Below are 27,111 nucleotides of genomic sequence, written 5' to 3'. Positions count from 1 at the left end.
TACGGCAAATAAATCAATCTCAACGCACCGCAGAGGAAAATAAAGAATTAATGACTTAGGAAGATATTATTTGAAAGAATAAAAACAACCTTTACTACAATTTCAGGGAGGAGGTTTAAACGAGAAAGTGGTGAGAAGAAGAAGAAGGAAAAGATTATGTGGTTGATGATGTTGGTGTTATTGACTTTAGTTAGTTTTATTTGTAAATAAATGGAGGAGAGTCAAGGCATTCCTTAGGATTCTTTATGTTTTTATATATATCTTTTTATGTAAATAAAAATAAATTATTTTATTTTATGTTTAAATTTAATTATTATATTTTATTTTATTTTATTTTATAAAATAAATTATTTTATGTAAATAAATTTTTTCATATAAGATATATCTTTATATATCAAACACAAAGAACGGGATTTTACATCGTAAGCCAGGGAATACAAACCATTTTAACAACAGGAAGACTGGGAGGTATTACCTGTCATAATGTTAATCTCATATATTTCTGAAACAATTTTTTTAACATATAAATGAGAGCAAGAAGGCTTCAATAAAATTATCATTTCTGTATCCAAGCATACCTTCAAGAAAAAGGTATTCGGTATTTTAATAAATATGTTCTCCAACATAAGAATGAGGTATTTTCAATAATAGATTGGCTTTATACTGATGTTGATGAACCTAAAAATGTCGATTTAATAAAAATGCTAAATAAAGAAAAGGTTTTAAAGTTGATAAAATATAAAGCACTTTTAGAAATTCAGAACAAATTTTATTGGTATCCTGTTATCAAAAAATAATTATAGATGCAAGAATATCACATAATCCTGATGTTTGATATTCCATAGGGAGATGGTTCAAGGGTAGCAGGGAATGAGAAAGGAGTTGAAGAAGAGAGGGAGAAAAGAGAGGGAAGAGAGGGAGAAAAGAGAGAGGGAAGAGAGGGAGAAAAGAGAGAGGGAAGAGAGGGAGAAAAGAGAGAGGAAAGAGGGAGAAAAGAGAGAGGGAAGAGAGGGAGAAAAGAGAGAGGAAAGAGAGGGAGAAAAGAGAAGGAAGAGGGTGAGAAAAGAGAGAGGGAAGAGAGTGAGAAAAGAGAGAGGGAAGAGAGTGAGAAAAGAGAGAGGGAAGAGAGGGAGAAAAGAGAGAGGGAAGAGAGGGAGAAAAGAGAGAGGGAAGAGAGGGAGAAAAGAGAGAGGGAAGAGAAGGAGAAAAGAGAGAGGGAAGAGAAGGAGAAAAGAGAGAGGGAAGAGAGGGAGAAAAGAGAGAGGGAAGAGAAGGAGAAAAGAGAGAGGGAAGAGAGGGAGAAAAGAGAGAGGAAAGAGGGAGAAAAAAGAGAGGAAAGAGAGGGAGAAAAGAGAGAGGAAAGAGAGGGAGAAAAGAGAAGGAAGAGGGTGAGAAAAGAGAGAGGGAAGAGAGTGAGAAAAGAGAGAGGGAAGAGAGTGAGAAAAGAGAGAGGGAAGAGAGTGAGAAAAGAGAGAGGGAAGAGAGTGAGAAAAGAGAGAGGGAAGAGAGTGAGAAAAGAGAGAGGGAAGAGAGTGAGAAAAGAGAGAGGGAAGAGAGTGAAAAAAGAGAGAGGGAAGAGAGGGAGAAAAGAGAGAGGGAAGAGAGGGAGAAAAGAGAGAGGGAAGAGAAGGAGAAAAGAGAGAGGGAAGAGAGGGAGAAAAGAGAGAGGAAAGAGGGAGAAAAGAGAGAGGGAAGAGAGGGAGAAAAGAGAGAGGAAAGAGAGGGAGAAAAGAGAGAGGAAAGAGAGGGAGAAAAGAGAGAGGAAAGAGAGGGAGAAAAGAGAGAGGAAAGAGAGGGAGAAAAGAGAAGGAAGAGGGTGAGAAAAGAGAGAGGGAAGAGAGTGAGAAAAGAGAGAGGGAAGAGAGTGAGAAAAGAGAGAGGGAAGAGAGTGAGAAAAGAGAGAGGGAAGAGAGTGAGAAAAGAGAGAGGGAAGAGAGTGAGAAAAGAGAGAGGGAAGAGAGTGAGAAAAGAGAGAGGGAAGAGAGTGAGAAAAGAGAGAGGGAAGAGAGTGAAAAAAGAGAGAGGGAAGAGAGGGAGAAAAGAGAGAGGGAAGAGAGGGAGAAAAGAGAGGGAGAAAAGAGAGGGAAGAGAGAGGGAAGAGAGGGAGAAAAGAGAGAGGGAAGAGGGAGAAAAGAGAGAGGGAAGAGAGGGAGAAAAGAGAGAGGGAAGAGAGGGAGAAAAGAGAGAGGGAAGAGAGGGAGAAAAGAGAGAGGGAGAAAAGAGAGGGAGAAAAGAGAGAGGGAAGAGAGGGAGAAGAGAGAGAGAGAGAAGAGAGAAGAAAAGAAGGAGGAAAAATATAAAAAATATGGATATTACGAAGATTGGAAACAGATTGGTGGTGTTAAAGAATATAGATCAAACTCGATGCACTGAGGAGGAAAAGAAAGAATTATAAAGTGTAACGAAAATATTATTTTCAAGAGTGACTTTATTAATTCTGGGGGTGGGGGTGGGGGGAGGGGATGTGGGAGATATAAACGAGAAGAAGAAGGATATGCAGTTAATGACATCGATTAAACCTTAACAATTTTCTCCTAAATAAATGGAGGAGAGAGTGAAGGAATTTCTAATGTTTTCTTTATGTTTTAAAAATCAAGATAGAAATGTATATGTTGGAAACTAAAAAGGTTTTCGCACCATTTATTTGATTTTTTTCATAAATAAATACAATGACAATAATTTATTGTTTCAAGTGTAAACAGAAAACCATTACTAAAAATATGTCATGTGAAAAGTAAAAATAATAGGGTTATTCAAAAGGGGATATGTTCAATGTGTGGTAATGAAAAGAGTGAATTCATCTCTGAGCATAAAAGTGGAGGAGACATGCAAGAGTTTTTTTTTAAATCAGGAAGCAGATTTCCAACAACTGGAATTCCAGGGGAATTACATCTGCCGGGGTAATCTTTCTGTGGTCCGGGAACAAACTTGGATAAAATATTAGATGAAGATGGGAATCCTAAACCCTGGTCCAAATCCAAACCTAAAAATAGGGTTGATGAAGTGTGTATGAAGCACGATATTGAGTATGGGAATATCACAACGTTGGATGAAAAACACGAAGCAGACAGAGAAATGTTGTATAATTTCATTGATACAAAATCCATCGTTGAGAGAAAAAGTTGATAGGTTTATCGTGAAAAAGATGATAAGTGCCAAATTGAGACTTGGGCTTGGTTATCAAAAAAAAACTATTGAAGTAATGTCATCAAGACTGAGGAGCAAATCGTTTTAGCTGATGAATTACACAAACCGATAATGACAAAGTTTAAAAGAAGGAAGGTTTATTCCAAACGAGTTGATTGCATCTGGTCTGCTGACTTAATCAAACAAAGTAATTATAAGGGATACAAATATCCTTAACCATTATTGATTTAAGCAGTAGATATGCGTGGGTTGTTCCTTTGAAAAATAAGAGGTATTACTCTTTTTAGCCTTCCAACAGATGTTTAATAAAAGCAGAAGGAAACTGAATAAATTATGGACTGATGAGGAAACAAAGCTTTATAATAAAACATTTATGAATTCCCTTAAAGATAACGGTATTACATTATACGGCACCTTTAACGAAGGAAAGGCGGTTGTTATTGAGCATTTTAATCACACTTTGAAAGAGCGAATGGTTTAAAAAATTCAGTCAACTCAGTTTTCAGCAATGGGTATCTTTCATTCAGGACATTGTAGAAAATTACAATAATACAGTCCATTCCTCAACAAAATTAGAATATGAAAAGGAGATTAGTTTGGGAAAGTTGGTGATCTTGTAAAAATATACAGATAGAAAAACCATTTTCAAAAAGGTTTTACAAAGAGATGGACTAATGAACTTTTTTAAATTGTTGATTTAATGGATACAGTTCCTTGGACTTGCAAATTATATGATTTAAAGGGTGAAGAAATCTGGGTTCATTTTATTCACAGGCATTACAAAAGACACAAATAAGCAGATATTAAACTGAGGGGTTTAAACAGATTTAATGGATTCCAAGAAATCAATGGAAAAATAATCTACGACAATCTTAAGATGATTTGTGGTTCAGGAGGCTCTCAGAGCAGAACATTGAGAGAGGTTTATAATTTCATCTCTGTTCATCAACGATATTTAAACCAAGAACCAAGTTCCACCATATTGTTTGTTAATATACTCGATGGTGATGCATGTTATAAGAAAATTAAGTTATTCCCTAAAATAGAACAAATATTTGTTGGTTCACTGTATGAGTTTAGTATGTCATTATCTCCTATACTAATTATTAAAGGTATTAATGGGAGGTGTGAATATGTTAAGATTGGAGAGGGAAAGAATATGATGTGCCAGGGATGTTAGTGCACGGGTTGTGGGGGAGTGTCCCAGAACCAACATTTCTCCCCTGCTTTTGTGCTTTGCCGCCCTCATTTATTGTGGCTTTGGCCCGTCCCCCCTTTGTCATGGCTTTCCCAACACATTTCTCGTGTCTTTTCCGCCGCCCTTTCTTGTGTCATCGTCACTTGGGGCTTGTCTGCCCCCCTTGCTCGTGGACCTGTGGCTAACCACAGGTGCCCAAAACCCTGTGCCTCCTCCCCCCCCCCCCCCTCTCGTATAACTCCCATCCCCCTCTGGTCTTCATTTACATCTTATTCTGTGCTGCCCCCACTCTGGTTCTGCTTCTCCCCTCCCCCCTTTGCACCTTCCAAACCTACTATGCTGACTGTTTGGTAAGAAATAACAGTTCACATAATAATCCAGTATATGTGATTCCACTATCCTTGAGAATTGATATGTTGGAATGACTTTGATTGTTCCGTTACCTTTGCAGTAATGGCTTATCATATTTACATCACATATCTCCTAAATCCCCGAAAATCTAATAAAACTGATTTCATCAAGGTTGCATGGTAAATGCAGTCATATGCAAGGACAGTCTGTAGATATTGTAAATATCTTTTGTGTTGAAGCTTTGTCTGGAGGAACAGGTCCTCCATCTTAAATTATGCAGAGAATTATTGCTGTGTGTATGGATTCCCATTCCTCAAAATCCTGCTGCCACTTTTACACATGGCACTACATTTACTCTCATTAAAAATCTCTTGCTTCATGATGCAGGCTTGTTCATGCGAATACCAAGCACTCCGCTGATAAAAGTGGCTGCATTATTAGTTTATCTTTCAGGAGAGGTAGGCCATATTTCCAGACGTGCCAGAGCTATGCAAATTTGCGATTTGCTTCGAAATTGATAAATGTTCTCAATGGAGGAATACAATTGGCTGCTGTTGCAATATCAATGAGAAAAGTATAATTTTTATAAAAACATTTGGCCTGTTTAGTTATTGTATGGTTTTCTGCCTTTTTCGTTTCCTCTTTTTTAGATCTCCACTGGCATGTCTGTATTGGTGTGATTTCATCTACGTAATTTAAGTCAAAGAACTTCCTCATTTGCACTTTCTAACCACAGCCTCTTTGCAATACATAATTCGTACACCTTTGGATGCATTTTATTATTCTCGCCCCCTGAATTGGATGCGAGACTATTGGTGTGTGTGTGTGTGTGTGTGTGTGTGTGTGTGTGTGTGTGTGTGTGTGTGTGTGTGTGTGTGTGTGTGTGTGTGTGTGTGTGTGTTCGCGCATGTGTTCGTGTGTGTTCGCGTGTCTGTGTCTTTATATTTTCACTTTAAAAGTGATTTTCTCTGCAACCACTTTTCCGATCAATGCAAACTTTAAAAATCGCAGGGACTCCCCATGGAGAATGTTTTATTGCAAATCCTGATGTCATAGGTCACATGGTAAGGCAGCCATATTGAATTAAAGGAAAAACTTTGGACAATATTTTCTCCGAAACCACTTAATGAAAAAAATTGAAGTTTGGCATATGTCATCAGCTAACTTCCCATGGGGTATTTAGGTTGACAACAATAGCGTCATCGGTGAAGTGGTATTCCAGCCATAATTGGTTGAATTGAAATCTTTATCCGAAAAACCTGAAACTTCATGTATCTGTTCTATGACCCGATGTGAGGGAAGCATTTATGAAGTACACAACCCATGCCAAGAGACTATGTGACATGATGCGAGTATATAGGCCATAAAAGTATTGTGTTCAGTTAACAATGGTATTTTAGTTCAGAATGAATGTGCAAGCAGATAGGATAGGAAGCTCCGATTACACACATACAAGTCAAATTAGAAAAGTCTCCCTTTCATTCGAGGTCCCATGAACAACCGGACTATGTGATATTTCATGTACAGACTATACCTTTTTCTGCAAGTAATGCACACTCCACCCACCCGAAGGACTGGGTACTGTTGGGGAATTTAATTAATTTAGCCTTGAATGATTTGACAAGACTCAATAATTAAGGTCCAAACTCGTTTCAGAAGACAATAGTTGATTTTAATGACACATGGGAGTCCTCAATTCACTGATAATCAATTCAGAGTAACACATACACAAATAAAATAAATCACCATGCCGGCTCAGTACACCACATTCAAACATACAATTGAACCGAGTGCCTCGCCGATGTTCTGCTGCACGGCTATTTATGGTCAGAGATGAAAGAAGAGGTCAAATAAGGTTCAGAGAGATAACAGGCATTTCGTGATTCTTTCACTCCTTGGATCAGCTTTTTCCTTCTTCATCTCCAACTCTCCCGGCCACAAATGTCAAGTCATGAGAAAACAGAGATTTCTAACTATCTTGCAAAATAAACAGAGCCTCCTGCTCCTTGAGATAAAAACATGCTGTGGCGTGCGTGAAGACATCTGCTCTCTCAATTTCCCTCTAGTAGAAAAACAGGGTTGGAAAAGTTCAAATGAGTGAGAGTTATACCTCATTGTTACAAGTTCTATATTTTAAATCAAAAAAAAAAAAAAAAAAATTATATATACATGGTCCGTCAGGGAGGTGTGACGATTTTCAGAAAACTCGTACACAGTTATTTTTAGTCGAAATTCAATTTTTATTTTTTAAAAAGACTACATATATAATGCCATGTAATACACTGTAACAAAGAGATTTAAAAAATGTAATTCATGTTTGAAAAATGACATCATCTAAATGGCGGCCGTTCTTGTCCAAGCATTTTTGCAGGCGTGCGGAAAAGTTCCAGCATTTCTCAGCACAGCAGCATCCCTCAGCAGTTCCAGCATTCTTTCTGCAAACGTAAACCGCCGTACGAAATCATTCTGCTGCAGTTCTTGAACCACCATGATTTTGTACGCGTGATAATGAAGGTCCAAGTGCAAAATTCGACGAACTGATCTGTCTGACATCTGTAGAGCGCGAGCGTGCCGTACCGCTGACCGACGAGGGCTGGCCTCCACAGCTTGTCGAACCCTTTCGATGTTTTCCGGGGTCCTAACGGTTCGATCACCTCCCTGAGCTGCTCCCGGCCTCACAGATCCAGTTGTCCTGAAGTTTTTTACCCACTTCAATATTGTGTTTCGAGACGGAACGGCGCCACGTCGACCAACATTGAAGTGAGTACGAAATCTGCGCTGTGTAAGCACCACCGAACTACCCGTTTGAATAAACGTCTCAACAACAAAGACGCGATGTTCAATCGTCCACAGCTCCATGGCTACTGAAATGGCGCCTAACAACGATTAACCAACAGCCATCACGCATGCGCTAGACACCCCACTTGCATTGTTATACCTAATTCAAACATGAATTACATTTTTAAAATGTCTTTGTTACAGTGTATTAAATGGCATTATATATGTAGTCTTTAAAAAAAAAAAAATTGAAATTTGACTAAAAATAACTGTGTACGCATTTTCTGAAAATCGTCACACCTCCCAGCCGGACCCTGTATATATACAGACTTGGCATTTAATATGGAATATTTTTTTTGTGGGGGTGAACTTACTTTTCAAGATGTCTTAGAACCAAAAGTTCATTGGAATTATGTTGAAATTATTCTAGATTTTGTTAATGTGACCTTTAAAAGAAACAAAAACCACATTTGACATTTCAAAACAAATAAATTGATCCTTGAAAGTGATGTAAACTAATATTGAACTCAATTCATGGACAGTACTGTGTTAAACTTCTGTACGTTTTCCAGAAGTATCTCTTTATTTTGCACATTAGCCAAAATTTTTTTAAACAAAAACAAAAGTTAAATTACGACTGGGATTACGGACAGTAAAATTACAGTTCAGTACTTCGTGTAACCCCCACGAGCATTCAGGAGAGCACGTACACGTTGAGGCATGCTGTTCACGAGATTTGCCAAGGTTTGGACAGGAATCGCTTGCCATGCAGTGACAATAGCCTGCTGCAATTCACGCACAGAGGTCGGCTGCTGGTCCAAATGGTCGATTTGACGCGTTAATTCTGCCCACAAGTTCTCTATCGGATTCATATCCGGGGACATGGCAGGCCGCTCCATATGCTCTACACCACGGTCAGCAAGAAAGTGTTGGATCATGCGAGCACAATGAGGCCGTGCATTGTCATCTTGGAAGACAAAGTTTCCTCGAAAGGCTGCACGAGCAAACGGAGGCAATGTTTCTTCCAGAATGGCCCTGTACTTGAACTGATTCAGGTTTCCATTCAGAACAACCAGGTCAGTTTTGCCCCCTGCATGAAAAGCAGCCCAAACGGTCACCCCACCACCTCCAGCTTGGACTCTTGGCACTATACAATCTTTGTTGGAGGCTTCATGCACTTGTCTGCGCACTCGGACGCGGCCATCGTGACGATAGACGAGAAATCTAGACTCGTCACTGAAGATCACGTGATTCCAGTGTCCTGGCTGCCATTGACGGTGCTCTCTGGCCCACTGCAATCGGCGCTGGCGGTGTTGTCTGGTCAGGCGTGGCTTTCTCAGGGGACGCCTGGCACGATAGCCTGCTTGAACCAGTCGTTGGTTGACTAGCCTTCTGGATACAGGCACATTTGTCAGTGGCTGCCACTCAGCCCTAAGCCGATTAGCTGACTTGGTACGGCCATTGCGGACTTACCGTTGCAGCTGGCGATCATCCCTCCTTGTGGTTCTGCGGGGACGTCCTGGCCTCGGTATTGGAGTAGGGACACCCCTCTGAGCATTTCTTTTCAGGATCTTTGACACCTGACCTTGAGCGATGCCATACTGCCGAGCAATAGCACGCTCTTTCATGCCGTAATTTCGTAAAGCCACCACTCCATGACAAACAGCATTGTCGAGTTCACGCACCATCTCCAGAGGAAGCGGCAATAACTTTTGGAGACGTGCAGTCTGCAGCAGTTGTTTTCCACTAATACAGAACGCAACAACCCTTGTATACCCGACTGTGAAGCCAATCGTCAAATGCACCTGTCCGTACATTTTGCCACGCCACCTGTGATATAATCCTGTTGTTGACTTCTTGCTGCAACAGACAATCAGTGATAGGGTTCTTTTAACAAATAAATCACCAAAGTGTAAAAGAAACTCACCAGATTGATATACTGAGTTAATAAAGTAAACCCAAGTCAAGAAAAAAAAAAAATTCCATATTAAATGCCAAGTCTGTGAGTGTATATATATATATATATGTTTATATAGTTAACACTGAGTAATATATGTATTCGTTAAGTTTACGTGTTTGCAATGGCAAGGTCGAGGCTCAGGGAAATCCACTTGATTTACACAAATTATGTACGCAAATAAATTTTGCTTCCACAGTACTCCGCTAGTTTGATATGAATGCGTGAGGTGAGATAATGCGCTGCACGAATGCCATTTTAGTGTCTGGATTGTTTTTATTATTCACACCCCTTTTTTCCCCCGATTATTCGCTTTTCGTTTTTTTTGTTTTTAGTTTCATCCGCCTGTCCGATTAACCAACAACTTTCACTGCAGGAGCAACTCCACATGAATAATTTTTTAATTATAATTATGACATCATAGGTCGTGTGGCAGTTATATTGGATAAAAGGGAAAACTTTGGACATCTCTGAAAACGAAAACATTTTTAACATGGCATTTGTCATCAACTCCCCATGGGGAATAAACCTTGAAAGTGATGATGCCAACAGTGGAATGGTATGCCTGCCATAATTGGTTGATGAGAAATCCTTGTCCAAAAATGTCCAAAATTATTGAGGGTGATCTTCAAATAAACTTGCCGAATAAATGTGTCGAGTGAATTTAATTTATGATGTCATCGGTCACGTGGTTTGGCAGCCATATTGGATTGAAAATAAAAACCTTTGAAAATCTTCTTCTCCAGAACTATTTAAGAGATTGACGCAAAACTTGATACATTTGATCGACTAGTCATGGGGAATTTTGATCGACTAGTCGACTAGTTTGATAATTTAAATGTCTTAGGTCACATTGTATGGCAGTCAAATTGGATTGAAGGAAAATCTTTTAAAAATATATATTTTTCTGAATCCAATTAACCGATCGATGCAAAACTTTACATATATGAGCCAATACCATTGGGGCATACAGTTTGATAATGATGACATCAGTCACATAGTTTAGCAGCCATATTGGAAAGAAATATGAAACTTATCCAATCAACGTGAGACTTTACATATGTGATCAACTACTCAGTCTGAGTTGGATTGTAAATTTATGACCACATTGTCATGGTCATATCGATGGGCAGTCGTATTAGTGTGAAATATAATCCTTTAAAAAAAATCCTCAAAGCCACTTGACCAATCGATGTGCAACTTTAGACATATGATCAACTACGCATGCCAAATAAAGTTTAATAACTAAAATGTCATGGCCCTATTGGGTTGAAGGAAAAAACTTTGATAATTTTTTTCTCTGCCAGACCATGTGACTGATGACATCATTGTGATTAAACTATGTTCGCCATGGAGAGTCTGACATCTCTCAAGGTTTCATTTATTTTCCTTGAGACATTTCAGAAAAAAACGTATGTTCAAGTTTTTCCTTCAATAAAATATGCCCACAATACCATGTGACCGATGGCGTCATCGTTATCAAACGATATACAGCAAGGGTAGTGGATCATGCATGTAAAGTATTGCATTGATACGTTGAGCAGTTTTAGAGAGAGCATTTCAAAATTTCCTTTCCTTTAAACCAATATGACTGACACACTATGTGACTGATGATATTTTAGTTTTCAAACTTTTATCCTCATGATTAGTCGATGACATACTCAAAATTTCGCATCGAGAGGTGAAGAACAGAGCAGATTTGTCCCCAGCCATAACTGCTCGCAGTTACAAAGCGCCCTTCGAGTTTCATTTTTATTTTTTCACTTGAAGCTGATTTGGTATTTCTATCCAGGTGAGTATTGGCCTTATTGAAAACAGTCAGTGATTTTCAGGTTTGTTTTTAGTCTCGCGCATGTGTGTGCGGATAAACTTTAGTATATTGCTCAGAGCAGCTTAGTTTCATATAGTACCCGGTATGTGAAAGGGGTTGCCTAGACAAATACCTGAGCGAAGATCTGCATACTTAAAAGCTCTGTCTTCTTTTGCGATTTTGCAGACAAAGTCTGGGCTCATGGAATTATCCCAGTCTGTATACCTTGAAGGAAGAATGTGGCTGAACCTTTTCCGAAAGGCAGTTCGACAAATAGAAGAAAAGAAACACAAGAGTGGAAGGTGGTTTGTATGTCTGGACGTTTGGAGTTTATCCAGAAAATGGGTTTACTGGAAACAGAACCCGAAGAAGCTGTGCATCCTGCAGAAGCTGGGGAGGATCGGAGGGCTCGATTGATAGTGCAGATGGATCAAGACCGGATGAGAGATGGTAAAAATTCCAGCCGCCACCAACCTGTCTGCGATATAAGAGCAAGGGGCCTTATCATGAGAGCTGCCAATAATGTTGAGCTTAAGATTCGACAGAATCCCAGAGAAGATGTGAATGTTGGATGGGGGGAGGGTTGGGGCTGCCAGCCCATAGAGAAGAGCAATATTATATTAAGTAATAGGAAAGGTTTTGTAGGCAGAAAGTAGTTCTCATTTTTCATGGCATAACTTTTAGCTGGCTCATGCGGCCTACATTGCTGCATTATTAGTGCAGGAGAGGTCATAATTGGTGAAGTCGAAAACCTCAAGAGACTGAACTTCTCTTGGGTGACCATGTAAATAGGGAGTTGGGTTCTGTTTAACGATTGTTCTGAAGCAACAAAGTGAAATTGTGAGATTTGCCAAGGTTGAAAGACATGTGTCATCTGTCAGACCAACGTCAAATTGATTCCAGATTAGTAGAGAATATTGCAGCTGCTCTCTGCCTGTTATTGGTATGGGATACTGGAGGGCATAATGCGGAATCACCTGTAAAAAGGAAGATAGAGTTTACAGAGCATCAGAATCGATTATATATATATATACGGGGAACAAAACTGGACTTAAGACACTGTCTTGGGACACTCGAGCCATGCTTGAGGACAGGAAAAGACAGGATTTCATCGATAGCAACTTGTTGACTGCAAGTGGGGGAACTGAGAAAGCCAGGTATGAAGGCAGTCGTTTATGCCACAGGTAGCAAGCTTGATAAGCAGAGCAGGATGCCAGACTGTGCCAAATGCCTGAGATGTGTTGAAGGAGGTAGCGCTGACCTATTTTGTGAGATTCAAGGCCTCCACCATAACTGACAGAGGAGCAGCAGTCTTGTTCTAATCAAAGTGATAAAACATCTCAATAACAAGGGAGACAATTTTGATGAGACTTGGCAAGTTTTTTTTAGCCTTAGCAAATAATTAAACGTTGTCATTTTGTTCTCTGTAGCCCAAAGGTCTCAGGTAAGGGTGACATTTTGTCAGCGATTCCAATCATGATGTGATATCCCTGACATCATCTCATTAAGATCAAGCCCACAATATCATTACAAAGACTATTTGGCGTTGCTCCTGAATCTTCGTGCCGATCTGCATCAGAGGATAGGTACTCCAATTGATGAAATTGACAAAATGTTGATTGAGGTTTGCTAACCGACATGGGAATGTCCATTTGCTCCAACGAAGGGTCAATGACCAAAATGTCATCTTGTTGCTTCCCATGGCAGTTAGCTATGTTCCGTTGATTTTATCCATAACAGTATTGATCCATATCCTGATTTTGATTAATGGGATTCAGGTTATCGTTTTCTGATCATCTCCACCTTGTGTGGTTTTCTCTAACAATATATTGTAGATTATTTAACCAGTGTCAAACAAATGTCGACAAAGTTGATGTATCATGTTGAAATGAAAAGGTGTGTTGTGAGCCTCAGTTTTGAATGCTGTATTTTGCAAGGCTCTTTTGGTACCAAATTAACCTTTTTGGTTCAGATTTACCGATAACTAACATTTAGTGATTTTGTGTTTTGCTTGTTAAACGTATGCTGGGATTGATGTTTATTTGATGTTTGGCTCCAAAAACAACATTGTGGTTTTAGCAAGATGAGCTTGTGCTTCCTGGCAGGCTCAAATTGTTCCTCAGGAGTCGTGTGTCATTGTTCTGCGGGTGATGCGGGACTTGTGTAACAGAGTTCATACTTGGAAACCTCTGCAAGGCTGGGTAAATATCCCTTTCTCTTTGAACTGGTACGGTGCACGTGCTGCAATCTCTTGTACACAACACTATTAATTGGCAAATGAGGGGGAAAAAATTATAATTGTTTCACAGGTTATTGAACTCATCTGTGAGAAAGCCATTATGAGCAGCGTTCGCCCAATGGGGGCAGGTGAAGCATTTCGCCGAGTCATCGAGTGTCTTGCCGCAGGAATATTGCTTGAAGGTTCGGGGGCTTGGGGTTGATGCTCAAATTCTCATGTTGTTATTGCCAAGATATGAACACCACGTTGGGGTTATTCCAATGCATATGGCTTTCTGCACTTGCTTCCCTTCATATTCTCTGCTTGATCTATCCGGTTAATTTTATTTGCAGATGAAGCAGGAATCTTGGACCCTTGTGAAAAGGAGCCCAAGGATGTGCTTGATGGAATAAATGCTCAACAGAAAGAGGACATCACACGAAGTGCTCAGGTTCCACTCACACTAGTTTCCCCTTCTCATGTCCTTGGCAAGGATTTCTAGATTTTATTGAGAAAGCTCACATGCTTACAGTAAAATGAGAATAGTTTTTGTGTTTACAACTTCTTTTCTTCATTTACATAAACCTTTTCTCGTTCATATATTGATTTAATCATTCATTTATTCTTGGAAGACTTGCCTGATGGCCTTTTCAGCCTCACCCTTTCCAAAGGGAATGTAGAGACTATTTTAAATTGGCGTTGTCCACATGAAGATCTACTTGAATGTAGAATGGGTGTAGAAAATATTGTTACAGACGCGGTTTTAGATGTTATATTGACCGAGCGGTGGTGTATTACCGCGTCCGAACAGTTACTCCCCGATTAGAACCCGATCCCGCCCGATTCCACTCGAACGTTGGCCAAATCGCGCTATGCTAAATCAATGAAGGAAAGGACACAACGGCTGGGATAAATGAAACGACACAAGGGGGTACAGTTCTCAAGACCTCCGGAGGAGGATATAATTGGTGATGCAGAAAAGGGGTAGATTACAAGGTAAGAGGTAAAGCACAGAAAAGATGGGCACTTAGACACAGTCTTATCTTATCCCCGACAGACCACAGACAAACGGGACAAGACTGACTTACACAGGGATTGATGGCAAGGAAGGACAGGCAGTCGATAGCACAAGGTGCACCTTGGCTCAGGGGCAGAATCAACACGGTCCGGTCCAGAGATGCGGGGAGGTATTTCAGCGCTCGGAGGTGGCGTCTTCTCTCTCCAAGCTGAGGGCGCATCTGACGTCACCTCCCTCTTCCTGCGCATGCTCAGCGGGGAGTGACACGCCCTCGGCTCGTTGTCTCCGCCCCAGATGGAATCGGTCCGCCGCTTCTATTGGGTGCGGGGGGTTACCGGGCTCCGCCCTTGACGAGGAGCTGACAGCGAGCCCCTGCGTGGTAACCCCGTCGGAGCACATGTTCAATGGCGGCATACCAAGCCGGAGTGAGGACGCACACTCCCCGCGCCGCCGCCGCTGTTGTTGTTGTTGTTGTTGTTGTACCATGAGGAAGAGCTGCGGGGAAGTATTGGGAGGTCCTAAACTTTCTAACGGTGCCATACAATCACATTCTGGTGCAACGAAGAGTCAGAATTAATGGAAACGAGTCCTTAACTGACATAGACGAAGAATAACTAGCAAGATGTCCTATAGTTGTCTACGTGAGATGCGGTGGACCTGGATGCGACATTTAATGGGGGAAATAGGGGAAGGTCGGGTCTACAGAGTGTTGTTTACAGACAATGGGACTAGGGAATGGGGGATTGGGGATAGTTGGGAAGTATTGGGGAAATAGGGGAATATTTACAAGCGGATATGGATGGAGGCCAATCTCATATCCGCAACATTGCACCCTTCTCTACCTCGGGGCGGCCCGACCCGATAAATTTTTACTTACTTTAGTGTGGCACTCAGATGTAGTTCCCTCTACTATTAACTCAACCCTGAGTGCGACAGTTTTACAGATGTTCACAAATGAGTAAATGTGTCCCCCTGCGACGTTGCACCCTTCTCCTCACAGAAACACACCCACAGGATAACCGAATCGCGGAAAGAATCCTCAAACTAAACATACAGCCAGCCGGTAGGGAGCATTATTTACACAAGACTGATATTTACACTACGATCCAGGACCTGTTCTTTGAGGAACACATGCAGATGTTATGCATAGAGAGAGAGCACGCATGCCAGCATCGATACACCAACCTACGAGTGCCCTGTGGCCCTACGGCCTTTAATAATGTGCAGAGCACCCCATCCAAGCACCAAAAGCACCACCCCATACATACAGTCAGCACCATCCGGTGCACCAATAAAGTGTTCATAGTCACCGGTGGTGTCGCAGCCGGCCGATGTTCTGCCGCTGGTCTTGCCTTCATGTGGTGTACTTGGCCTTCTGGCTTCTTTAAAGATAAAGAAAGGCGCCAACCGCGTCCATTTCTGAATTGTGGCCGTCAGGGGGCCAACTATAAGTGGTTCACCTGTATGGCATAGGTGCCACGTTGACCCATAGGTCCATCAACGGGTGGTGCTTGCCCGCAAGAGAACTGCGGTCCATGGTGGGCGGCCACAAAAATTGCGGTCCATATGGTGTATCGATCCAGGCAGCAAGCAGCGAAAGTACAGGCCCACAACTGCGGAGCCAGCACCTCCCTCTCCTCTCTCTCTGCCCCAAAGCCAGATCCTCGGAGGTGGGAGACAAAAAAGAAGACAAGTGAGTAAGGTGGTAAGGGCGCAAAAGTGCACGCAATATTAGGTAATGCACACTAGGGGCACATGGGAACCAGGTGAGACAGGTACGTTCCTACCGTACGCCCCCCCCCCCCCCACCAGGTAACCTACATTGCCCCTCCCTTACCCCTTACTGTATCCACAAAACACAACACTACCCATAAACATCTACTTTACACATCAACAAACGTCCCCACTGTCTTCCCCGTTCCTCCCATATACCAAATTCGTCTTCTCTCCCTCCTAACCAATCAAATTTGCCATTTCCAACTCTCATCAAAATTTGCCATCTCCAACTCAACATCAAAATTTGCCATCACCAATTCATCATCAGTCCCTCCTAAGGAGGGAGAGATGGAATCACCCCAATGTCTCATCCACGTCGTGATGCGTCTCACAAATCCACACAGCAATTCTCATTTCCTGCAACACAAAACAAAGAAACACAGGTGTGGAGTCATCATCATCACCTCAGGTAAGTGGCTGCGTATGGTGCGACAGGTTCATCAATCCTAACTATTTCCTAAATGACTTTAACAACTTTACATTACCCGGGGTCTTTCCCTGCCAATCCATTGGCCAACTTACACTATGGGTTCTAAAAACCAATTCCCATTGACCAAACTGTGGTGCTTCTCAATTTGGGGTCTCACCCCCCCCCCCCCCCCCCCGATTCATCTCCCGGTGCCCTCGCACAATTTCTGGGCTGTGATGTGTAGCTCTCCCAGCAGGTCTACCCACCTGCACACCTCCACCACTGTAGTTGCCACCCGAGCTTACCTGCTCCTCACCCTAACCTAACTAACTGGGGAAGGCCCTCTCGCACTCTCACCCCCTCAGTGCCCTCTCTGGCATGGGCTGCCCGATCCACACCCGGATCCTCAGGCACCCACTGACACTAACGGCTCCCAGAGCCCACCTGCGGCCTCACCTGGCCGACATCCTCACAGTGGTGGAGTGCCCAAACCAACTACACACACTAACAGGCTACACGCCCAGCCATTTCCACAACACTAATGCACCCATCCACAATACCATTCTGCAACCGCACCACAAATGCCAATATCCAACCACAATTTACCTATACCCTTTACCTAACACTTACACTACCCGCCCCGGGTACTCGTGAAAAGGGGTCCACTCTTCCCCCATCCACTCCTTCGCACCATGCACACCACTCCGTACCACTTACTCCAACTCTCTCCACACCACTCATTCTCTGCTCCATCTATTCCACACACCTGTACTTGCACACCTGTGCTCTCACACCTGGTGCCACCTGCACCCTTCTCTCCCCAAGCGCATTTGCGCTGATCCACAACACTCACTACTCCCTCACTGCTCCACACACCTGTCCAGTTCTCACACAGCATCATCTCATCTAACTACTCCCCTCTGAAACTTGCGCTTTCCAGTCGTCCCTTTAAACTATTGCGCTCCCTCGTCATTATCCAACCACGCTTATCTACCTGCGTCCCCACTACAGGTATCCTTGTCACTAACTAACCTTAACGTTACCTAATGTCATCTTCGCTAGATCCCTACACACAATATCCTACACCACCCGGGCTAGTTTTCACTGCCATACACCCCATAAGCTATAGCGCATTTGCCCCACGTTTGTGAGGGATGACAGAGTTGCCATCCCACCACATCGGGCATCTCGCACTACCAATTTTGCACATCAAATTTCAACAAATCAAAAATTTGCCAATCACTACTCATCATCTGCCAATCATTACTGCCAATCCTTTGCCAATCATCAAATTTTGTTTTTCTCTAATTTCGGGGCCAAAACACTATCCTCGTCATTACAGTCTACTTACTAATGCCTCTCGGTGTGCCAATTAACTTCTAAAGCTCGGCTTCGTACAGCCAAGCCATGAATGCGGGTTGTTTGGTGCCAGCGGCTGGATACGTCCCGCATTCGGTGCAGGGAAGGAGGTTTACCCGGGCCGAGAGCCCACGCACCATCTCGGCACGGAGCCATCCCATGGCCCGATCTCGACCTGCCGGAATGCCTCAACAAAAAGTGGTCGCCATGACGACCCTTCCTATCGGGCTGCCAGCTCCGCCTAGTGGAGCACGGACGCGGCCGTTCAAAGCGAGGCCCGGCGTGGATCGCGTACGGCGGTTCTTTCGAAACCGCCGTGGTTCGGATCCCCGCTGGTCCTCGCGGCACGCGAAGCTGCTCGACGCGCACCGAGGGCCCGAGTCGGCTATAAGTCGTTCTAACCTCTAACGTAACGATCAGGATCTCGCGAGATCTTGGAGACGGCGGCAGGGATTTTCGAAGCTCCACACGGTCTCCACGTTTTTCCAAGTTAAGTCTGTTCACAATTGTATTTTGTCGAAACTGTATTTATCTTTCGGTGTGTGAAGTTATTGTGTGCAACTTTGGTTGTTTCTCGGTGTTTATCTTTCATAAATTGATCGTCTGTTTGCCGTGTCGTGTCTTGAGGCCTTGTACAGTGTGCACTGTACAACCTTGAGGCTTTGTTTTTCTCTCAGCGGTCCGTCTTTTGTGATCCAATAACTTTCGTTCTCTGTATTCCCAGACTTTTCACCCATAGCCTACTTCCTTGTGTAAATCTCAACTCAAAAAAAAAAAAAAAAAAAAAAAAAAAAAAAACATTTTCCTTCTCTGTTCTCATTCGTTTATTCATTCTTATTCGTTCGTTCGTTCTTCGACCACGTGTTTCTCCCCCATTTCCCCAGATAGTTTTCACTCATTAACCTTCAATGTTTACACTTTCCCCTCAAGTTATGTATTCCGTCATATTTTATAACACCTTTTTCTTCTTCTTCTTTAAAAGGCTGCTTTCGACTTGCTCACCAAATCAATTCATCCCAAAAAAAATATCCATCTCCTATAGTGCCTTTTTTCTACATTCCCTAAACTCTCCTGCTCTCCTGCACTCCATCCTCCATCCAGCGTCCTTAAACGTATTTTTAACTCGAAGGTCACAAGAAACTCATTTTGCAATAAATGTTCGTTTCCCATAAATCGTACACTTTCAAAAATCCAATCTCACCCCTCCCCTCCAAATCTTCCCCATAACCCCTCCCCTCCAAATCTTCCCCATCACCCCTCCCCTCCAAATCTTCCCCATCACCCATCCCTTTCAAATCTCCCCCCTTGCCCCCTCCCTCCTAAACTACCCCCTCACCCCTCCCCGCCAAGACGCCCCCTCGCCCCTCCCCTCCTAGACTCCTGCCTCACCCCTCCCCTCCAAATCTCCCCCATATCCCATCCCTTTCAAATCCATCCCCTTGCCCCTTCCCTCCCAAACTCCCCCCTCACCCCTCCCCTTCAAATCTCCCCACCCTCATTGCTTCTCAATTTCCCCCCTCTCACTCCCCCTCCTCAAAGCGTCCTCCCCGCTTCTTCCCCCTTCAAACTCTCACCTCCATCTCCCCCAACCTTCTGCCTCGCTCTTCCCCCTCCTCAAATAACACCTCATTGTGGCTCACCCAATCACCATCAAACCTTTTGTCCGCCCCATCCTTCCCTTTCTCCGAGCTATTCTGAAATCTCTGACACACCTTCAACAGCTCTCCCTACCTCTTCCACCTCTTCCACATCTTACCCTACCCCTCCTCCCCCCTGTTCTGTATCTGATGCCCCCCCTTCCTCTTCATTAACGGTATGGACCTCAAACATCCGGGGCCTTCGTTCAAACTTAACTGATCTCTCCATACAGGTTGCTTCTGTCAAACCAGACGTGATCTGCTTAACAGAAACTTTCCTCCTTTATGATGTCTCTGATTCCATAGTATCTCTCCCGGGCTACTCCCTCCTCCGGTATGATAGACCTGAGCCTCGTCCTGGAGGCGGGGTTGCTATCTTTATCAAAAACTCTCTTCCTCACTCGCCCTGCACTGCACTCTCTCCACCTCACCCCCAGGAATACCTCTGGCTACGGCTTCCCCTTCGCTCCCACCTCTTGTTCATATGTGTGTTGTACCGTCCACCAAACAGTGATGACTCAATCTACATCTCGCTGTCTGATGATATGGACCAACTTCTATCTACTCATCCCAACTCTCTCTTCCTCATATGTGGTGATTTCAACTGTCATCATGCCAGTTGGCTGGGTGTGGGTACCTCTCTCACCAGCCATGGCTCCTCAGCAAAGGACTTCTGCGACTCACTGGGACTGACACAATCTGTCAATTTCCCGACCCGGATCTCAGTCAACGGAACATCTTCTCTTCTGGACTTGGTTATGACTAACTTCCCTGAAAATGTCTGCTGCTCTTCTTCTACTCCGATCGGATCATCTGATCATGTCCTTGTTAAAGTGGACATCTCTCTGACCATCCTCAGGGAGCCTGCTCAGCGTCGACGAGTCTGGCATTTCACTCAGGCCAACTGGCACGGTCTTCAAGCAGCCATCAATCATCTGGACTGGTCTCCCATCTCTACCACCTCTGACATCAACTCATCCTGGGAATTCTTCCAAAGTAAATTGCTCTCTCTCATGCACAGATTTATCCCATCTCGTCTTCAGTTGTCATACCCTTCCTCCCGTCCATGGTACACGGAATCTTGTGGTGAGGCTGTTGCCCAGAAACAACTTGCCTTCGTCTCCTGGAAAGCAAATCCAACGGAAGGAAATCTCATTTCCTTTCACAAAGCCCGAAACAAGTGTGTGTCCACCCTCAGGAGAGCCAGGAAACAATATCTCTCCGTTCTCAAGGCCGAACTCTCTTATCTGTCTCCCTCTTCCAAATCCTGGTGGCGTCTGGTCAAATCCGTTTCTGGTGTTTGTTCCCCCTCCATCCCCTCCCTTACCTAAAACGGCTACACAGCTGACTCCGCACGTGAAAAAGCTGAATGCCTCAACTCTGTGTTTGCCTCTAAATCTTGTGTCCCAAACCCATCCCTCTCTGTACCCACCATACCCAGTCGTACCCTGCTGCTCCTGGACTCCGTGTCCTTTCCTCCTGACAAGGTGGAAAAGTTTCTGTCAACCCTCGACTCTGATTCTGCAACTGGACCCGACGGCATCAGCCCACGGGTCCTAAAATCCTGCTCTGCTGCTCTGTCTCACTCTCTCTCTGTTCTCTTCACCCTCTCTTTTGCTCAAGGTCAACTGCCATCTGCTTGGAAATCAGCCAACATCACCGCTTTGCACAAAAAAGGTACAAAAACAGATCCTAGCAACTACAGACCAATCAGCCTTCTCCCAATTATCAGCAAAGTCATGGAATCCATCATTACTTCGGATATGAAATCTTTCCTCTTCTCCAATGGCTTGATCTCTGATCATCAATTTGGTTTCAGACCAGGTCACTCTACTCTGGACATGCTGCTTCTGCTGTCTCAACAATGGATGGAGGTCCTCAATGCCAAACAGGAAATTAGAGCTGTCTCCCTCGACATATCACGTGCCTTCGACACGGTCTGGCACCCCGCTCTGCTCACCAAACTCTCCTCCTTTGGTATCCATGGAAATCTCCACGCATGGCTGGCGGACTTCCTCTCTAGTCGTCGTCAACGTGTGGCCCTGAATGGGTTTCTCTCATCTCCTCTTCCTGTTCAGGCTGGAGTTCCCCAAGGCAGTGTTCTGGGCCCCGTGCTTTTTCTGGTCTTCATCAATGATCTCTCTGACTCTCTCGAAAATCCTCTCTATCTCTTTGCTGATGACTCCACTCTCTGCCGCTCCATTCCTCTTCCCTCAGATCGGCAGTCTGCTGCCTCCTCACTCTCTGAAGACCTGGACAAAATCACAGACTGGTCAAACAAGTGGAACATGTCTTTCAATCCTGACAAATCTCACACTCTTACTATGTCTCTCCGAAAAGATCGACTGGACAACCCTCCCATCTACTTTCTCAACAATCCTCTCCAAGAAGTTCTGTCGCTCAAGATTTTGGGTCTCACTATCTGCCATGATCTTTCTTGGGAAAACCACATTTCCAAGCTGGCCTCCAAAGCCAGTCGCCGACTGGGCATCCTCCGTCGTGCGAAGTCCTTCCTCGGCACACCTGAGCTCCTCACCACATACAAGGCTTTCATCCGCAGCTCAATGGAATACTGTTCTCCCCTATGGGCCGGTGCTCCTGCCTCACACCTAGCTCGGCTTCACGCTGTTGAAACCAAAGCTTTCAGAATTATTGGAATCTCCCGCGATGAAGCTATCTCTGAGGGCCTTTCACTCACTCACCGCAGGCAGGTAGGTGGTCTTTCTGTCTTCTACCGACTCCTCTCCGGCCTTGCACCCCCAGCTCTCTCTGTGCTCTGTCCCCCAAATATTCCTACAGGTCGCACAAGATCTGCCAGCAACCCTCTGATGGTTAAACTGCCAAAATCTCGGCTCTCTGCTCACCTTCACTCTTTCATTCCTCTTTTCTCCCGCCTCTGGAACAAACTCCCTCACTCCCTTCAATCCCACTCCTCCCTCCAGGTCTTTAAAACAGCTGTTCACCACCATCTCTTATCTTACCCCATCCAAAACCTTGATCTTTTCTACCCCCGCTAATTCACCCCAGATCCACCTTGTTTGAAATTCCAAGTTCTTTCCTGGAAGTCCTGGCAGTGTCCATATGTTTTATACCTCTCCCACCGCCCCCTTCTCACGCCCCCCCCCCCCCCCAAGCCCTCGCCCTCTCTCAGATCTCTCGATGTCTCCATGTCTCTCGGTCACTGCTCTCAAATGTTGTGTTTGTGTCCTTCCCCCTCTCTCCCCATCTTGTCTACCGCTCCCTATGTTATATGTTTTATGTGTCGGTTTGTCTTTCTGTGTGATTAATGTTCGCTCTTTCACGAGCCTCGACCTTGTATACAAAAAAAAAAAAAAAAAAAAAAAAAAAAAAACCGGTTACCGTCGATGCCTCACCTGCATGCTTACATGCATACGCTACCCCTTTCTTGCCCATACCTCCAGCTGTTCCCATGCTCCTCGTACCTTTCCTTACACACCTCGGTACACTCATTCCACTCACAGCCTTGGTCACACACCTGACCACCGAACACTTTGGCACACATTCGTTGTTCGCACACCTCACCAACACACCTCTTCGCGCCCCTTCCTCGGTCACCTCCTCTGTGACAATCACAGGTGTGCTTTCACTCGCACACCCAACCACGTGCCTCACTACCAATTCCAGCGTGCATTCCCACACACGCTCTACCATTCCAGGTGTGCTTCCTTTCTCACCTGTCACAACCAACTCACGCTCCGTGTCACTCTTACTACTCTCACCTCCACTCTTGACAGCGCACTCACCCTTACTCTCGACAGCGCACTCTTTCCTCATGCACCCGTCCGTTACACACCTTTCTCGCGCACACTCTTGCGCACACTCTCCCGTCACACCCTCTGTAACACTCACCACAGGCGTGCATTCTTCCTTACTTTTGACAGCGCACTCTTTCCCCATGCACCTGTCCGTCACACATCTTTCTCGCACACCCTCTCCCGTTACATCCTCTGTAACACTCACCACAGGCGTGCATTCTCCCTTTACACCCTCCGTAACACTCCTCACTACGCGCTTCCATGTGCTCCCTCGCACACGCGCTACGACCGACTCACTCTCGACAGCACCCTCACTCCTTGGCACGCACTTTTTCCTCACACACCCCAGAGTCGGACTTCCTCGCACACCTCCTTTTTCGCACACCAGACCTGTCGCACACTTCACCAACGGCCTCTCACGAACACCCGGGTCCATCTCGACCCCCAAGCTTATTAAATCACCTGGCGCATCATACGCACGACCATATTGGTCACCACTTACACCGGGTCCTCTTTCTCTTCGCTTCTCCTCCATCACCTGCGAATCCCTCATCCGGTTAATGAGCACATCATCACGATCCGAACACAGACTTTGGACCAATTCTTTTACTTCCTCCTTTATCTCTTTCTTATCCTCTCTCCGTCGCTTCTTAATTTCGCTCACCCCTTCTTCCACTTCTTCTAATTTCTGCTTCACCTCCTTCATCTCCTCGTGCGCCCCTTTAAGTTCTTCCTCTAACTCCACTTTATTTTTTTCTATGTGCTCCCGCACCTCCCGCTCTTTGACCTCCATCACCTCTACCACCTTGTTCATTTTCCTCGTCAGGTCCTCATGTACCGTCTGACACTCTTTTTTAATTACCCCTACGTCCTTTTTCATCTCCTTCTGTGTCGATTTTAAACCCTCTATTACCGCTGTGTTCTTCTTTACCTGTTCCCCCAACTCCTTTTGTCCCACTGTCAGTTGTTCTACTCCCAGCGTCAACTCCTCTATACCACCTTGCAATTTTACAGTCCCCTTTCTCACCTCCTTCTCCATGCGCTCCTTACAGTGCCTCACCTCCTCGCGCACTCCTCCGACCTCCTCACTCACACCTCTTCTGATCTCTTCTCCCATCACTTGCATCTCCTGCCCAGATGCCACCCTCATCTGCTCCATTTCCTCCCTTTGCACCACTATATCACCAAAAGTGCTGAACAGAAAAAATTGAGACATGGCTCATTGTAAAGAACTCTCCATGGGGAATAAAATATGTTAATGATGACGTCTTATGTCAGTGGTTCGGGTGACACCGTCACAATTTCGGTCTTCGAGGCCGGCCGATAGGCACAGTGTGACCGGAAGGGACGAGGTTCTCCTGACCACGTGGCCCTTGACTTGGTTTGTCCGCACAATGTGGGCGCTTTCAGGATGAACTTTAGCCGGGGAGCGTTTGGGCGCCCTGGTCTGATACTGCCGCCCACGCGCAGAACAACTTGTGAGTGCACGTGGGTCCCGGCGGTCCCACTGGCCTAGCGCTACCATGTTTAGACAGCGACCTCCGTCCCCGGGCACCACGTCTGACTCTCCTATTCAGGGAGCATGGCGATGTGGGCACGGTAGGACACCCGCGGAGCCCCGGCGGACCGGGGACGCGCGAGCCTACGCGTTAGCGTGCTACGGCGGAATCAACGGCTTCGGCCACGGCCGAGCCGATACTCGGCCCGGTCGCCCGGAAATGAACTGGTTCGACGCCCGCGCTAGAGAGGTCGCGGGCGACTGAGATGTATTAACAAATTAGTTAATTAATTTGAGACGTCCGATTTCTAGTGTTTGGAAATTTGGAAGAGCTTGACCCTAGCCTTTCCCTTGCGAGGGCAAGGAGGAACTTAACACTTGACACTTCAGCTTAGTTTGAAGTACACCCTGCCAGCGCTCCCGGTGGGACGGCAGGGCAACCAGAAGGGACGAGGTTCTCCTGACCACGTGGCCCTCGATCTGGGAAGCGAGAGGCGTTCCATTAGTGGACGCGCCCCTCACGCCCGACTTTTGGGCGGCCCCGGCAGGCCGTTTGTTTTGACGTTCCGTGACAGGCCCCGCACCCCCACCTCCGGGCCGACCAGGCGACCGGAATGAATCCCGGTGTCCCGATCCGAACCTTCAGAGCGGGCCGGCTGGGGAGTGCCAAGCACCCCGTACCTGCACTTTCCGTCCCTGCGGTCCCAAATACCGGAACCACCTGAATACCACTTTATTTTGACAAAATGAGGTGCGGCCTACAGCCTTAGAAAACCAGCACTATATAAGCCAACCCCCGCTTGCGGGGAAAAATGGCCTCTAAAGGTGTTTTTTTTTTTTTTTGTCTGTCTGTTTGTCTGTTTGTCTGTTTGCAGCACTACGTCTACACCGTTGCACGTAGAATCGCCAAACTTTGCACACATATTGGTTTTGCCCAGGAATAGACTGTGCCCAATTGATGACGTCATCGGTCACGTGGTTCGGCCGCCATCTTGGAAAAACCGAAAATTTTTTGCACCTCTATATCTCCGAAAGTACTGAACAGAAAAAATTGAGACATGGCTCATTGTAAAGAACTCTCAATGGGGAATAAAATATGCTAATGATGACGTCATCAGTCACGTGGTTCGCCCGCCATCTTGGAAAAACGGCAAAACTTTGCACCACTATATCTCCAAAAGTGCTAAACAGAAAAAATTGAGACATGGCTCATTGTAAAGAACTCTCCATGGGGAATAAAATATGTTAATGATGACGTCATCAGTCACGTGGTTCGGCCGCCATCTTGGAAAAACGGCAAAAATTTGCCCCACTATATCTCCAAAAGTGCTGAACAGAAAAAATTGAGACATGGCTCATTGTAAAGAACTCTCCATGGGGAATAAAATATGTTAAAGATGACCTCATCAGTCACGTGGTTCGGCCGCCATCTTGGAAAAACGGCAAAACTTTGCACCACTATATCTCCAAAAGTGCTGAACAGAAAAAATTGAGACATGGCTCATTGTAAAGAACTCTCCATGGGGAATAAAATATGTTAATGCTGGCGTCATGAGTCACGTGGTTCGGCTGCCATTTTGGAAAAACCGAACACTTTGCACCTCCATATCTCTGAAAGTACTGAATAGAAAAAATTGAGACATGACTCATTGTAAAGAACTCTCCATGGGGAATAAAATGTTCATGATGACATCATAGGTCACGTGGTTCGGCCGCCATCTTGGAAAAACCGAAAAACTTACCACCTCCATATCTCCAAAAGTGCTGAATAGAAAAAATTGAGACATGGCTCATTGTAAAGAACTCTCCATGGGGAATAAAATATGTTAATGATGACGTCATCGGCCATGTGGTTCGGCCGCCATATTTGTCCTAAATGGCCGATAAAAAAGTAAATTACGGCAAGTCCTCGGTCTCTGACCGATTTTTCATCTGTTTGTTTGTCTGTCTGTTTGCAGCACTATGTCTACACCATTGCACGTAGAATCGCCAAACTTTGCACACGTATTTGTCTTGCCCTGGAATAGACTGTGCCCAATTGATGACGTCATCGGTCACGTGGTTCGGCCGCCATCTTGGAAAACGTTTGCACCTCTATATCTCCGAAAGTGCTGAATAGAAAAAATTGAGACATGGCTCATTGTAAAGAACTCTCCATGGGGAATAAAATATGTTAATG

At 44.7% G+C, this 27,111-nt stretch overlaps 1 protein-coding gene across 3 annotated transcripts in view; it reads left to right on the top strand.

Moving 5' to 3' along the window:
• LOC137422863 (uncharacterized) overlaps positions 1 to 27,111 on the top strand; it is a 635,168-nt gene that overhangs the window by 119,834 nt on the left and 488,223 nt on the right. For all 3 annotated transcript variants that reach the window (XM_078774996.1, XM_078774997.1, XM_078774998.1), the window contains exons 8-10: positions 13,347 to 13,442; positions 13,551 to 13,662; positions 13,813 to 13,910. In XM_078774996.1, the coding sequence (XP_078631122.1) occupies positions 13,347 to 13,442; positions 13,551 to 13,662; positions 13,813 to 13,910 (306 nt within the window). The remainder of the gene's footprint in view (positions 1 to 13,346; positions 13,443 to 13,550; positions 13,663 to 13,812; positions 13,911 to 27,111) is intronic.

This window comes from Myxine glutinosa, chromosome 3 (assembly GCF_964187855.1).
Source record: "Myxine glutinosa chromosome 3, kmMyxGlut1.1, whole genome shotgun sequence".
Classification (NCBI taxonomy): Eukaryota; Metazoa; Chordata; class Myxini; order Myxiniformes; family Myxinidae; genus Myxine; species Myxine glutinosa.
Note: the sequence above shows the minus strand (reverse complement) of the source record. Positions and strands in the feature narration are given on the sequence as shown.